General features: G+C 34.6%; 1 protein-coding gene across 1 annotated transcript in view; it reads left to right on the top strand.

The window, feature by feature from the left end:
* The window catches only part of FSIP2 (fibrous sheath interacting protein 2), a 103,719-nt gene that overhangs the window by 45,196 nt on the left and 42,511 nt on the right, over positions 1 to 16,012 (top strand). The window contains exons 15-17 of the mRNA XM_028124491.2: positions 3,433 to 3,469; positions 5,744 to 12,192; positions 12,241 to 14,696. Coding sequence (XP_027980292.2) covers positions 3,433 to 3,469; positions 5,744 to 12,192; positions 12,241 to 14,696 — 8,942 coding nt within the window. The remainder of the gene's footprint in view (positions 1 to 3,432; positions 3,470 to 5,743; positions 12,193 to 12,240; positions 14,697 to 16,012) is intronic.

Below are 16,012 nucleotides of genomic sequence, written 5' to 3'. Positions count from 1 at the left end.
TGTGGTTCTACACTTCCCCCTTCACTTCAGAGTCTTCATACCAGTTCAAGTATATCCTACCATAACCCCCCCTCTTCGAGAGTTTTCCAGCATCTGGACCTTGTTCCTTTGCTTTTATCACCTTTGAAAAATTTACCATTTCTTAGGCCTTTTGAGATTATTGGCTTCCCAAGGATGGTAAGTTAGTTTACTGCAAATATTGATGACTTAATCAATTATGCTCCTAACGGGTATTTGCAGTATAATCCCAAATAATAACCTCTGAGGATGGAAATTGCAAGTCTCTGAAGAAGAAATTTGGGGGGCCTGAGGGATTTTCATTCCTCAAACCTCAATGACCACCTATTCTATTGGTGGTTATGTATGGTTTTCTCAACTCTTGGGGGGCAAAACAAAAAACTATTATTTTAGACCCAATATCATCACGTTCTTATAAAGGTAATATGCCAAATAATGTCCAGGATATACATTAGAAACCCCAAATCCCTATGAAAATGGTAGGTCAAAGTTAAGAGATGTAAGGTGGTAAAGGGTATCAAAATATTCAGATCAAACTTCCTTGGAGGAAGTATCTTGATTTAGGACTGATGGCTGTCAATTTAACTGACTTACTGAGAGTTCATAGGATATGTAGCACTATAACAGATGCAGAAGGAAGAAAACTGATGAGTTCAGTTTAAAGTGCAAAGTGGAGGAATGACAATCATGTGTAAATAATGACTATTTTTATTTTACTTGTTGAATAAATACATTTTTATTTATTGGAAATATAAAGTCTTAATTCCTGCCTCTTCATTTTCTCCCACCCAAGATTACAGAACCACAGAATCATTTCAATGTCTCATAGCAAATATTTTGGCTACTCTTTCATTAAAAATCTTAGCTCAGCTAAGATGATTAATGCTAGGCATGGCCTGGAGCTTCTTCACCAGTCCCTCCCAAATTGACGGGAATGAAATACTTTTAGTTTCACATACCCATTCTAACCTCAGGTCAGAGTACAATAAAAAAACACAACAAACAATCCTTTCCAGTCTGACTCTTCCCATCATACACATATCCCATTCCTTGTGTTCTGATTTAACTCCAGATTTCATAAGACTTTATGGTAGAATCAACATATCTGATATAGTGTCCATGTCATCTTCCCTCTCTTTCTTCTATTGTTTAGTTCTATTTTTTTCTAATGTTAATACGAAAGGCATACAGAAAGGTTTATAAGATAGACGTGGAAATTCAGGACCAAGAGAATGAAGACAAATCAAATACCATAGCTGTGGGGGTAAACAGAGTTGCAATAATTATGTCCTGCACTTAGGTAATGAGTAAGTTCATATTATTGGATGGAAGACATAAGGAGTAACAGAGTGAAGAAGGCAGTAAGCCTGCAGCTGTGCAGACTGTGGTCAGGAATCTGTAGTTTATTTAATGGGTGGCACTCTGATGGTTTGGAGGGGGAATGTAGCGGTCATGTTAGCTTGCATGATAGACAACTCTGATAGAAATATATAAGAAAAATTGAAGGCAAGAAACCAGGAATCAGTTCTAGAAGCCCATATTAGTGACCTGCACAAAGGTTTCATTTGGTATTAGAGATTAGGCCTAGATCCAAAGGACTTTAAATGGGAATTTATTTATCAAACACTTATTAAGAAACTTCTATGTTCAAAACATAATGCTAAATGTTAGGCAGATACCACAATGAACAAAGCCATGCCCCTGTGATTGAAAGGTGTTGCTTTTCAAGGATACCATGGAGCTGGAGAAAGGGGATAGAAATAGGGCAAGTTAAAACCCCACAAAGCTCATAGTTTTTACCTAGATCAATCACTTTTTGAATAAACATTCTCTGGAATGCTGAAAGCCTTTGGTTAATTTTCAGAGTTCAGAAAACGGAAAAAAATGGCTACAAAAGCATTTATTATGAAATTATGAAAGAATTTTTTTTGCCAGTTTCCCCATTGCTTTTATGGAGGAGTAAGTTTTCAGAGCTCCTTACTCTGCCTTTTTCACTGATAGCATACTTTATATGGTTATTATAACTGTTCAAAGTGGTCTTCATTAAAGCTTTCTGTTATTTGGTCAATTTTATTCTTAAGTCTTTGCTCTTTGGATCTATATGCATGCCTTGGGGCAGAGAGCCTGTTGGGGACAGTTATCAATCATAGGTTGGACTCCTTGAGTTCCATTTGGTACCTACAGTATAATGTGAAGAGAATAGAAAAAATGAATCTGGGAGAGTTAGATTGCAGAATGTCTAGAAGAAGAAAATTATGCTTAGGTTGACCTGAGAAACCAGATTCTGAAAAAAGAAAGAAGGCCAAAATATAGAAAACATGTCACTGACATCAGCTTTCATGTTCTAGGTTCCATACTGCAAAAAGGTTCTAATCTAAATATGGGTTGTTACTACCAAGCCTAATTTCTGAGCTGAAACCAGTGAAGATGGTTTTTGTTTGTTTGTTTCTTTGTTTTGTTTTGTTTTGTTTTTCTGCCAAGATTTAGGATGTAATTCTCAGTCTTGCTGTTTCTCATGATTGAATTTTAGACTTTGGGAAAAACTGAATGTTATAATGTATAGCACAGGCCTACAAAAATGAAAAAGGAATGTCAATTTTCTTTTAAGAAAGTAGGAAGAGGATTGAAATATATGACAGTATCATATATCTGATTATAAGAAAAGAGTCCATGTTGAAATTTATGAAAGTATCATAGTATGGTCTTTGATCTGATTTTATTAACTATTTGTTTTTTCTATAATTTTCATTATTTTCTTTTATTTGTTACAATTCAGAAACTATGTTTTTTATTTCATTAGTGTGTGTTGATAAATAATTCTAATTAGAACACATGACAGAATATCTTCATATGAAGAAAAGGTCTCCATCTAAATTAGTATCGCATATGGCTAGGAACCTATTATTTTAACCCATAGTTACTGAATATCATTCACATATTCCCTTCCTGCTGTTTGGTGAAAGTGTAGGTGGGACCATGGGATTTAAAAGAGTAAGTAAATGATTATCAGAAAGCTCTGGACAAATCCTTTGCCTCATGGTACGTTTTAACAGACAGAAAGGACTAGCCCACCTTCTCCCTCCAATTCTGTGTCCTCCCCCAGAGAACCACAAAGCAGGCTTGGCAAAGGTGACTCAGAAGTAGACTTTTCAGATAGATATATTTTTTATGCAGCAGCTACAATTCTATTCTTCCAAGCAATAAAGTATGTAAGTATCAAAGGAGCAGGATAAATTGGGGGGGGGAGGGTTGGACAAAAAATAAAGTTTATTCTTCCTTTTGAATTTCTGCAGAAAAACTCTCAGATATAAAGAAAAGAAACAGATGATTTAATGATTAGAAATTTTGGAAAAAGTTATATAAATTCTTGACCCTAGGTAATAACTAAATGCCTAACCTTTCTTGACTTTACAGAGAACAGAACCTCCTACAAAATTGCTTGCAAGAGAAAGTATGTATCATAAAATCCATTGACAAAGTAACATTTTTATGGTACTTTCTAATGTATCATAATAGAAAAAAAACTGTGAATCAAATAATGAGTAATCATCTATTGATATTAGTCAATCTCTTTGACTTTTTTTTCTTTAAAGTTTACTTTCAGTTAATTCTTAAATTTTGCAGTGATCTAAAGTTCTTATCAAAAATAATGCTGGCCCTTCAGGAAGAAGTCTCATGGGCATAGAAATGTGTGGAATAACATTAAAGGACCTAGCCATCATAATAGCATCAAATACACAAACTCATTTTATCATGGGAAGCCATTAGGTGACATGGCTTTGAAGACTTGGCTGGTGAGCTGGGATGCCTGGGTCTGGCTCTGGCCATTTTACTGAGAAGTGACCTGGTCACCTAAGAATGTCACATAAAAAAGTACCTGGTCACTTATGAGCTGAGACTTGGAACAGGCAGATAAGATGGTCCAACTTACAAAGCCCAACTTTGGAACTAAGACCAGTCAGGAAAGACAAAGGTGTTGGAGAACAACACATACTCTGACATACTTTTTCACATGGACACTTATTCAAGTCATAGAATGTGTAGCAAATATAAAAGCTTTGATTCAAGGGAATATTTCTCAGTTTAATATTAAAATGGAAAGCAACTGAAAACTAGTTTCTAATTACTACATTTCACCACATAGAAAACTTTAGGAATATCTCTCTTTCATATATCAAACTTGGAAACTTTCACACTTAGCCTTAGAGTAACAATGTAGATTTTTTTTAGTAAGAAAAATAATATATATTGAATGTCTTACTTTATATGTGCTGTAGTAGATTAGAACAACTGCTTTTTCTGTTAAATTTTAGATTTTATTTTTGAAATGTTTGATTTAGGATGTCATTATATAAAACAAGTATTTTACAACATATGCTGTCATCCAAAATGTTTTCAAACCACTAGCCATTGTACAATAAAGGAAAAAATACATTAGGAGACTTGTGAATTACAGCAAGATAGAATTGCTTTTCCTAAGGTGCCTCCAAACACTCTAAAATGTGTACGGAAAGAGTATGTTACGTAGGTGTTAAATTTTCTTTGAATGTTTCCTTGAAATGTGAATATTTCCATGTTAATTTAAAGTAATATTTTGGGTATGAACAGCCCCATTATAGGAATCATATTGTTTAACCTAGTGCCTGTATACCAGCCTTCCAGGCTTTGCTGCCAATTACTCATATTTACAGCCTTTATGTCTTAAGAGTAATAACAATTTAAAAACAGACTACTCGTTTATTATAGGCAAAAGGATTTTTGCAAGCCCAAAATTCATTTTCAGTAAATAAGAAGTGGTTTATAGAATTCTACAGATGCACTGTTTCTACTTTTGGTCCAGTTCTACTTTTAATCATATTGCTGTGACATCACCAATGACTGCTAAGAAAATGGTTTTCCAAATCTGGTCACTGGGTTTCTATTTCTGGCTCAAAAAGGAATTCAATTTCCCTACCCTTGTTCCTTGCTCCTGATTCTTTTAAACCCCAGTCTAGGGGGGCCCTTTGTTGCCTCTTAACTAATTTGTTCCTTCATTTCACCATCATCTCTCAGCCTTCCTTATCTAAAACAGTTTGCACTGATACTCTTTTGTTGACTACAAAGCCAGTCAGTCTCCATAAGCATTAACTTTTTTGTTGCCTATTAAATAACTTTTAATAGCTGCACTTATTTCCATATATACAAATCATAGGTTCACCTCTGCAGCAGAGAATCAGAAGAAGAGATGGCTTATTTTTCATCCTTACCTCTTAGCTAGACAGATGCCTCTGAAGGCACCCAAACATTTTGACCACATCTGTTTTGAGAAATACTTTGTAATAAATAATCTGGCATATTATTAAATAATATCATTGGGTTGTAGACAGTGTTTCTTCTTGCCAAAAATTGCATTTCTTTGGCTAGACAGCAATTTGGTGATTTTTTTTTCTATTTTTACCAAAAAGTCATTTATCTCAGCAACAAATGTTGGGGAAAAACAAAAAAGTTGGAGGGAATATGAATCAAACAGAAACTTATAAAAACTATTTTACTATAGTACAGAGTAAACCAACTTGAAAGTAATCTGAAATTCTAAATAAATTCTTTACTATGTTCTCTTTATAACCCATATGATGGTATCCAGTTAGGTACTGTTTGATGTAAAAAATTAAATGTTACCCTCTGTCCCAGAATAGAGTAAGTTGTTACATTATTTTCTCTTCATTCCTGCTTGCCTCTTTTCCAGGTAACTTCTGAAGAACTGAATAGTATAATTCAGAATATAATGACCTGGGTTGTAGCTACAGTGACCAGTATATTATACCCAGCCATCACAAAGTATGAAGAAAGGTTGCGAACTAAAGCATATCCAGTGTCTGATGACTCCATCCTCTCTTCAGAGAGTTCAAGTTTCTGTAGCACATGCAGTGAAGAGTTTACATATGGAAGCTACACATCTGCAACAACTAAAACATTTCAGAGAGAGCCCTGTGCATTTACAGTTGACCTATCAGTAAGGCGACCAACTACACCTTTAAAACCCCCTTCTGCCCACGTGGAAAGAACAATTGTGGGTAAAACATATCACATGGAAGGACAATCTGTATCATCTGAACTCAAATATAATAAAACTAGTATGACATGTGCATATCCTAAGCTCAGAACTTGTAAATCTGATAGTCACCTTTTAGCATCATTTGAAACAGGCACAAAAAAATCTAAGGATGCCACCACTGAAACAGATGGCTTAGAGAGTCCACTGTTTCCTGATCAAAAAGCAAAAGCCATGAATGAAATGAAGAATTTAAAGAATGTTTTTGTTAACTTTAAATGTCACTTAAAAGGGGAAACTGAATTGATTTTAGAAAGTATTTTTCAAGAAATAATGTCTGATTTAACGCAGGCCATTCCTTCTATTTCTTCTGTTACTACTGAGGTTTTTGTTGACCGAAGTGAACCTGAAAAAGGAGACTTGCTTTCCAATGTTGATATCTGCTCAGCAGCTTCAGAGATTGTGGAGAATATGCTCGAGAAGCTACAGTCTGCAGTTGAGAAAAAATGTGTTGAGATATTTTCACAAGAAGACCTGCCAGTTAACATTAAACCAAGCTTACCACCCAGTAAAGAATATCTCCGTCCATCATATGGAAAATCTTTAAAAGCTTCACTGCCTTATAATTTGGAACCCATGTGTGATATTGCTGAAGATATGGTACATGCCATTTTAGAAAAGCTGATGACTCTTGCATCTTGTAAGCAAAATGAACTTCCTTATCTTGAAGATGCAATTAAACTTTCTGATCAGCAACCTATGACAGACCCAACATACATGTCCCTCAAAAGAGACAACAAAAAGAAATGTAGTCCTGAACCTGATGCAGCTAATTTGATTGTTAAAGATCAAATACAAAATTTAATGTCAAATATTTTTTCCCAGTCCTCTTTGGTTGGATATATAGAGGAAGCAATCAGCACTATACTAGAATATGTACAAACTGAACTTAACAATGAGAGACTTACTGCATCTGAAGAAACAGTAGTACTCCTTCAGCTTCTTGATGATATCGTCACTCAGCTACATCAGGAGCCAGTAAAAGCAGATGTTCAAAAATGCAGACACTCTAGACCAATAAATCTTTCTGACACTGAAGAAAGGTACAGACTTACTGGCACTAGATTATCTAATGGTCCTAGGTCTAGAGGATCATTTCCACCTATTAATGTTCCTGGCATGGTCCTTTATTCTGAAGATGATAATGAAGAAATAGACAAAATTGTGAAAAATGTGCTTGATTCATCTTTCAAAGATGAAAAGCTAAAATCACAGAAACAAGTTCCTGAGAATTGGTTTACAAAAGGAAACACCAGTTTTGAATATAAAAGAAATAGGAAACCACCTGCAAATGCTGCTTCTCGAAGAAGCAGAGTTGCATTTTGTGATGGGGGATTAAAGACTGAGCTACCATCTTTTAATAATAAAGAAATTTTAAAGGGAAAACCCTGTTTGAATAGAGACATTTTGATTTTCAGCCAAGATCAAAAGCATCACATACAAAAGGCTTCAGAAAACATAGTTAAAAGTATTTTAACAGAAATGCTCAAGGACCTATCTTCTGTTCCACCTGGTCACTTAGACAATAAAACTGGCAAAGAAGCTTCAGTTCTTGTTTCAGAAAAATCTCAAGGACTGTCACATCAAGAATGGATGGACCAGATGTTCTCTGTGTCAGAAATTAGTGCAATGGCTCAAGAAATAACAGATGCTATGTTAAATATACTTCATAAGGCTTCAAGCTGCATTCCCAATATCACCAAAGGTTCCATTTCATCATCAGTTCCAACTTCTCTAGGTAGTTCTGATACTCCACACCTGATCAAAGAAACACCAAATAAAAAGTCATTAAAAGTATGGTTTGACAGTGAAAAGAAAGTGAAATATTTATCTTCATTCAATGTAGATCCTGCAAAACCTTCTGTGTTAAAATCTGAAAAAAGTGAACCTCAACCTATAGATGACATTACTGATAAGATCATTAATACAGTGTTTAAAAGGCTGAAGTCATTCCTTTGTCCAAAATTGCAAATGGGCTTCAAACCTTCAGTTGTGGAGCAATCTTCATTACAATCTCAACTTAGTACTTACACAACTAAAGTGGTAAACATTGTTTTGCGTGCTATCCAGAATGAACTAGAACTCAATAAGAGAAGCCTAAACTGTAGGGAAATAGATCATACCAAATCCCTTACAGGTAAAGGGTTTTTTGCTGACACTGATAAATTAGAATCTCTTGTCTCAATTATGGAATCTCCATTATTAACTTGTATTTGTGAAATGTTATCAAGTGGACATTATGATCAAAGCACTATATCACTCCCTTCAGATAAGCCAAAGCCTGCAACTTCATATGGATCTGACAATGTTGATAAACAAAATGGTTTGCCAAGTAGGCAGGATAAAAAATCTTTTCACAAATATTTGGCTACTCCATGTGCTCTCCATAGTGTTGTAAATGGAAAAGATCTCAAAGACAATGCTAGATTGCAAGTGTTAGACAGTATTGGGGAAACACTGTATGAAATGTTATGTAAGCTCATAGGATCCCGTCAACACCATCAGCCATCTTATAGTAAACTAAACAGAGGAAAGAATGAAAATCCCAAAATGGCTACTACACTGCAGTCTAATATTCAGTGCATTTCCAAAACAATTTTTGAATACATCCTTGCAAAATTATGTAGTGTTGATATAGATACCAGTTTGGCAAGTTCTGGATTTAAAGCCGTTTCAGAGTCTCTTGATATCGACAACTTATCATTTGCTTCAATTATTGAGGAAATGGCCAAATGCACTAACATAATCTCCAGCATAGTTTCCAGGATGATTCAGGAGGGTAATAAAGAGATGACAAAAAATAAAGAAAAAACTATTGCTCCCGTGACCTCCAAAACAGGGAGCACAAAAGAAATACATCCAAATGAACTGAAAGCTCTAGCTTCAGATATTCTAAATATGGTTTTTGCTAAACTGGAAGGGTTCGCTAACGGAAATTTAGAAACTCTGGGTTCTATTACTTATGGAAATGAAGAAAGCAATAAGATAGACTTGGAATATGAAAGTCCCAGTATTTTCACAGACACACATGAGGAACTATTGCAGTCTGCTTTATACATGAATGCAAAGAAGATATCAAGTACTATTTTGAAAGCTATTCAAACGGAATTAAATATGAACTCATTAGATTTGAGGACAAGGGTAAATACCCCACCACCTGAGAAACAAATGCTTAAGAATATAGTCAATTTAATTTTAGATGCAGTATCCTCAAATATGTTTAATGAAACTGAATCTGAAAAGGAAGGCACTGAAACTTATCGATACAGGCCAACCTATGGAAATTTTCTTCCTGGAGGAGCTGAATCAGATTCATTTCTAGAAGATGTCTCACATACAGAGAAAGAATTCACTGGGGAGAGAACATTACTAAAAGAAGAAGCTAAATCAGATTCTCTTAAACAATGGGTTCTAGAAAAAACCTTAAACAAAATTGAAGTGAAACTCAAAGAACCACAGAAATCTCCAGTTGTTCCCATTATAAGAAACATTTTGAATGAAATTTTTCAAAATGCTTTGGTCAATCAATTAAATGTGCTTTCTCTCTCCCACTCTCATTTAAGTGGCATCGTTCACAATGTTGATGAGCCAATTCCTCAAACATCTGTTCAATTTATAGATAAAATGATAGGTCCTTTAGTATCTGAAGCAGATGTAATCATAGTGGCAGATGATGTTGTTAGAACTGTATTTCATAAACTTTACTTGGCTGCTATGCTGGAAAGAAATACAAGTGAAAATTGGTATAAAACCATCACCTTTAGAGCAAATGTTTCTTTACATGAAAGCACCCATGGAGGGAAGTCCTCTGTTACTGTGCTAGACAAGAACCCATGTACTCTTAAGTCCAGATTCAATGTTGACAAACAGGCCAAAGTAAATGTAGTTGAAGATATTGTACAGGCAATATTAACAAATTTAGAGACTTTTGCTACTTCCAAAGTCAAATCTCTCTTTTGTCCCCAAATCAACTTTACTGTTCCAATGGCTTTACCTATTCAGCAGGATAAAAGTGCCTTAAGCAAAGCATTATCAGCCAAAGATTTGTATTCTGATGATCAATTGTCCTCTAGCTCAGTGGATCATATTACATCAGAAAAGACCAACTCAGTGTGTCAACTCTCTTTGAATAAATTAAATACATATGCAACAGAAGTGGCTAGAAAAATTTTACAAGGAATCAAACATGAATTAGATAAAGAAAGGGAAAGTCCTTCTTTAACTCACAACATTGTGATTTCTGAAAGTATTCCAAGTCAAGTTGTTAACACAGTGTTAGATATTGTATCATCTAAAGGCAAATGTGACAAAAACAATTCTGAGAAAGAGATTAATTCAGATCAACAAGAAGGTATTATTGAAAAGCTGTTTAATAAGACTGAATATAGAAAAGTGCTTCAGTTTCAAATGCAAGGTATCATTGAAGGTATCTTATGTGATATTTATGAAAAAACACTGTATCAAAATAATCTATCATGTGCCACATCCACTCTGAAATATAGCATAGCTGGGAAACATTCCGGAGCAAATTCTGAAATATTCATCAAGGATGCAAATAAAATTATTCCCAAACTTTCAGTTCCTAAATCAGATGTCATTTTGATATCTAATGATATAGTGGATATTGTTCTTCATAATCTCAGTTCTGCTGTCATGCTTAGCATAAATGCAAAAAATCCTACTTCTGCAAGATGGCCCCTGATCTTTGGTGACATATTTTCAAAAGCAGAGTATCAACAGCCTCCTCTTGTGGGGTCAAAAAGTGAAAGAAAAACAGAGTATTTGCCATCCTCAAGAAGTCTGAAATCAGTTTATGCTGATGATTGTCAGATAACTATAGTAGAGAAAGAAGATGCCAAGAAATCTCCTGACCCATGTGAGGAAAATGCTAACTTCATTACTAAAAATATTTTCAGTCGGTTAGAAGCTTTTGCCACAGAAAGAATAGATTCCTTAATTACTCTTGCTTTCCAGTCTAAAGAAAAGTCAATTGCTAGCCTGGAACTGGAAAATTATAAACAAGATGATAGCATCTTTCATGAATCAAGCCAAGGGGAATCAAATGTGAATGTCCTGAAAACATCCACTAAAACAATCCTTAGCCAAGAGCTCCCAGATTCCACTTTTGCAAGTTATAAAGAAAATCTTCAGTCCACAATTCATCTCTCACAAGCTAGTCTTAAGGAATATGCAGACATCATTGCCAGTGCCATTTTGAAACTTATTAAAAATGACTTAGACTTAGAAATTCAAAAGATGTATCCATATCCAAACAACATTTCATTCCAAGAAAATATCATTGTGAGTGGAATTGTCAACAGTATTTTAAAGAGTTTATATGATAAAAGATCTGCAAAGGAAATTAGTGTTTACTCAAAAGACAATCCTAAATTATTTTCACAACTAACTGTATCAAATGAAATATCGCTGGGACAAAGAGAGCAGGAAAAAAACAAATTATCTCCGTTTTCAAAATATCCATTGGAACAAAACCAAATAACATTGGAAAAAGAAAGCCAGAGAATTGTTTTGAAAGAAATATTTATTAGAAAAAGAGAATCAAAACAAAAAGAAAAGACTGCATTGCTCAGTGCAGTGGAGGAAGTTTTAACTAAAGTGCATCAAAGAATAATGGGAATCATAGGCCATTTGCCTCCATTTAATGAAATCCCCCACTTAATATCTAATTCTAAAATTAAAACATCAGACATAACACAAAAAAACTTCTTTCAATCACAGATTAACAGTGTAGCAAAGGACATAGTTGAAAGTGTTTTGGGGAAAATGTACTCTATAGTTGTTACATCATTAAATGAAAGTAACAAAAAAGTAGAAGCATCTGACAACAATGATACCTTGTCTAAGAAAGCAGCCTGCATCAAAGAAACTAAACAACCAGGAAAAGGAAGTAATCCCCCCAGAGATGTGATACCACAGGTTTATTCTCATGCAGGCAATCGAAATGTCTCTCTATTAGAAAACAAATTTTTGCAGTATTCACCACTGCAAGTGGGGAAGGATTTAGTCCAAATGGTTCTTAATAAGATTATAAATTTTGCCTCAATTTATCTAGAAGAGACTTTGTCCCCAGAAAGTTGTTCTGATGAGTTGCAACCTGTAAAGCCACACAGTTCTAAAGTGAGCTCTAAGGGCAGCCCTAAACCAGATTTTAAAACAAGTTTAAAAGCAAGATCAAAAGTTACTTCTTTGCCTAAATTTAGAACAAAGTCACACCTAGGACCTACTGGTGCTAAGGTCAAAAGCAAGACCAAGTTAGGTCCTGGAAAGAAGACTCCAAAAGACAGCCAGTCCAAGACTACCACTGAACTGCCACACACACTGTCAACAGGAGATGCCAAAAATTTACTGGAAATGAGATTGTCCACTTCAGAACTAAAAATGTATGCCAGAGATATAATAAGTAGTATCCTGGAAACAATTGTGAAAGAATTTGAAAAGGTGAAGCAAACTAAAGCAATGATAAACGTTAAAGCTTTACCATCCGATCAAATCATGGCAGCAAATACAATAGTTAATACAGTTTTGCAAGGACTATGTGCAACAAGTAACCACAATTTGGCTTATCCAATCAAATTCTCACATGTGGAAGATCTCAAACTTTCACAGGGGAATTCAGATGCAGAGTATCTTGCCAAACCACAAGCATGTTTTTACTTGGAAAATGTTTCTTCACAGCTCGAACAGATTTTTCCTAAAGAAGGTATATTTAAAAAAATGTTTGACAAATGGCAAGCAGAATCAAATGATATGGAAAATGAAAAGTCTAAGCTAATGATGATAGCTGAAAATGTTTTGACTAAAATTCCAATAAAAGCAAAAGAATTAGAATATTCTCTTTCACTTTTAGATTTGCCGCAACTTGAGGATTATGAGAGCAGGTGCTATAATCATTTCCAAGGAGCTTCTACTAGAGTTGAAGATACCAAAGCACAAATTAATATGTTTGGAAGGGAAATTGTTGAAATGCTATTTGAAAAATTACAGCTGTGTTTTTTGTCCCAAGTTCCCTCCCCAGATAGGAGAGAAACACTAGCAAGTAGGAAAGAATATATTAGTATTAAAAGTAAATATGATTTGCCAATCAAGGACATCCTCAGCAGTGTACCAATATATAACACAAATACAGTAGACCAAATTTCTTTGGGCTCCAGCAACCAAATTGTTCAAGAAATTATAGAAAGGGTTTTAAACATTTTAGAGTCATTTGTAGACTTGCAGTTTAAAATTATCTCCAAATATGAGTTTTCTGAAATAGTGAAAATGCCTATAGAAAACTTTTCTCCTCTCCAACAGAGACTATCAAACAAAAAGATGTTGCCAAAATTACAACCACTGAAAAAGTTTTCTGATGAACCCAATTCAAATACTATTACTTCCAAGGAAAACATAGAGAATACCCTTCTACAGATTCACTCATTCCATTCAGAATTACTTACATGCGCTATTAATATTGTCAGTGACATGCTAAGTATAATTAAGAACAAGCTAGACAAAGAAATAAGCCAAGTGGAACCATCTTCAATTAGCACATTGAAAGAGACTGTTATAGCAAGTGAGATCATTGGCACACTGATGGACCAGTGTACTCATATCAACAACCTTCCAAACAAAAGTTTGTTCCAAGGAGCAGAAAATACCTACATTGTTAATCAGGTTGAATTAGCAACTAATATGAAAATGCCCACATCAAAGTTAAAGGAAGTTGGTTTTGGGAATAATCCTTCACAAATCAGTGTACCTGGTTTTGTGTGTTATTCAGAGGAAAATACAAAAAAAAAGTATAGGGCTTCATCAAACTTACCCTCATATGCCAGAGCCTCTGTAGAAGATACAATTAAAAGTTCAGAGCCAATGGAAAGGCTTGATTCAGAAAATATACCATCGTGCTTTAAAAATGAAGTACAAGACTACAGTCCAAGGGAATCGAACTTTGGCCATTTTGACCAAATCATGCAAGGAAATAGCTCTCTCTCCAAAGGCAGTGTCTTACAAAAACTATTTAAGAAAGCAAATGAATCCACAGAAGCAGCATTAAAGCAAGTCATGTCATTCATAGAAATAGGAAAAGGTGAAAATCCAAGAGTATTTCATTATGAAACTCTAAAACTAGTTGAGTCAAACCAAATTCAGACAACTGTTTCTCCAATCAAAATATGTTTAGCTGCAGAAAATATTGTCAATACTGTTCTGTCAAGCTATGGTTTTCCAAGTCAACAACACATTAATGAAAACATGGAAACAATGAAACCATTTTTCCTATCAAAGCAAAACTCTTGGTCCGTACTATCTGGAGGACAAAAGAATGAGGAGAAAAGTTTGCTTGGAATGTGGGACAAAAAAATAAGCTGTATACCTGAAGAAGAAAATAAAAAACCTGAAGCCATCACAGAAGATTTTTCTTTATTGCAAAAATGGGAAAGTAAGAGATCCCCAAATGGAAAGGCTCTGAAGGAAATTAAAGTCATTGCTTTTGCTGATCATGAACTGGGTCCAAAGGAAATTCATTTGGTAGCAAGACATATCTCCACATCCGTGGTCACATATTTCAAGAATTTTGAAACTAGAGGTAAGCAAGAAATAATCTACTTTAAAAGTTGGGATAACTTAGAAAAAATAGATATTTTTAAAGCCCTCCTATCCAAGGAGCTGAATTTACTGTTTTTTTTTTATTTTTATTTTTTTTCTGAAAATAGCCTTGGAAGTGGAGTATTTAATAACTTCTTAACATATCAGGATACAAAAAAAAAAGTTTAACATTCAAATGATTTGAATCTGAACAAGCCTGTTGATCAGTTTTCCATAACTACAGATGAGAGAAAATGGCATTACTTTAAAGCAGAGGATTTTGGTTGAGTATGAGATAGACGCTCCAAAGAGTTTTTAAAGTTTTTATGCATGACTTCTTTATAATCATGCCAAATATACAGTTAATTGATTGAAGGTTAGTGATTTATCTTTTCAAGGTGAACAGTTGAATTCTTTGCCATCTTTAGTCACAATGTATAAGAACAGTGATATTAACCATTTGTTTTGATTGTATTCCAGTATTCTTAAATTCCTTAAAATCTAAACATATCCTCACAAAGTTATTTTCACTCTTTTCTAAGAGGTTGAATCATATGTAAGAACCATTTTTTATATATCAAAACCTGTTGATTCTTGGCAGTTTCATTATTGGCAATATTCTAATAATGCTAGAGTACCCCTGAACTGGATCAATAATTCCAGTTACCAGTAATTAATTGCTATAATACCAGCTGAGATACATCACTTGCCAATCATTCAAACAGGAAAACATATCCTACCAGTCTTACCCACTTGCATAGGGGGGGTCATTCTTCATCCTTAAAACTGGCATTCTTTCAAGATGGATAGCTGTGTGTCTGCAATTTTCAAGTTCATAAACAGACTTTCTCCAAACATAGCCTAACTAAACTTAGAGAATTATAAAGAAAAACAAAACAAACAAGAGAAGATCCATGATTCCATCCTATTGGTACTTTTCTCTATCAAATCTATTCTCTATTTTCAGACATGTTCAGGGCCTTCCAGTGATTTTACTCCTGCTCCTTATTCCTTTTGGAATACTCTTTCCTCACTTTCTTCATCTCATCATAGCCAAAGCCTGCCTAGCAGTCAAAGCTCATCTTAAAGCTTCCCATCTCCACAATTTTACCTGATTTCAAGTGCAGAGGTATAACAGATGATTAAGTTTTGAGAAAAAATAGTGTGTTTCTCTGGCTGCCGCTTGAAGAAGTTGGCCATCCCGGGGAGGTAAATGATTTTCAATAAATTCTGGAGTTTAGCACATTTTCATTTCAATCAAATCATTATTGCAACACATCTCTGTAGCTCCCTAAAAGTAATAGAGGGATGCTTGGG

The sequence above is a fragment of the Eumetopias jubatus genome, unplaced genomic scaffold (genome assembly GCF_037043125.1).
Source record: "Eumetopias jubatus isolate StellerSeaLion01/CBP00866 unplaced genomic scaffold, mEumJub1_p1.0 scaffold_3, whole genome shotgun sequence".
Classification (NCBI taxonomy): domain Eukaryota; kingdom Metazoa; phylum Chordata; class Mammalia; order Carnivora; family Otariidae; genus Eumetopias; species Eumetopias jubatus.
The sequence above is the reverse complement of the archived record's forward strand: the minus strand, read 5'-3'. Positions and strand labels throughout refer to the sequence as shown.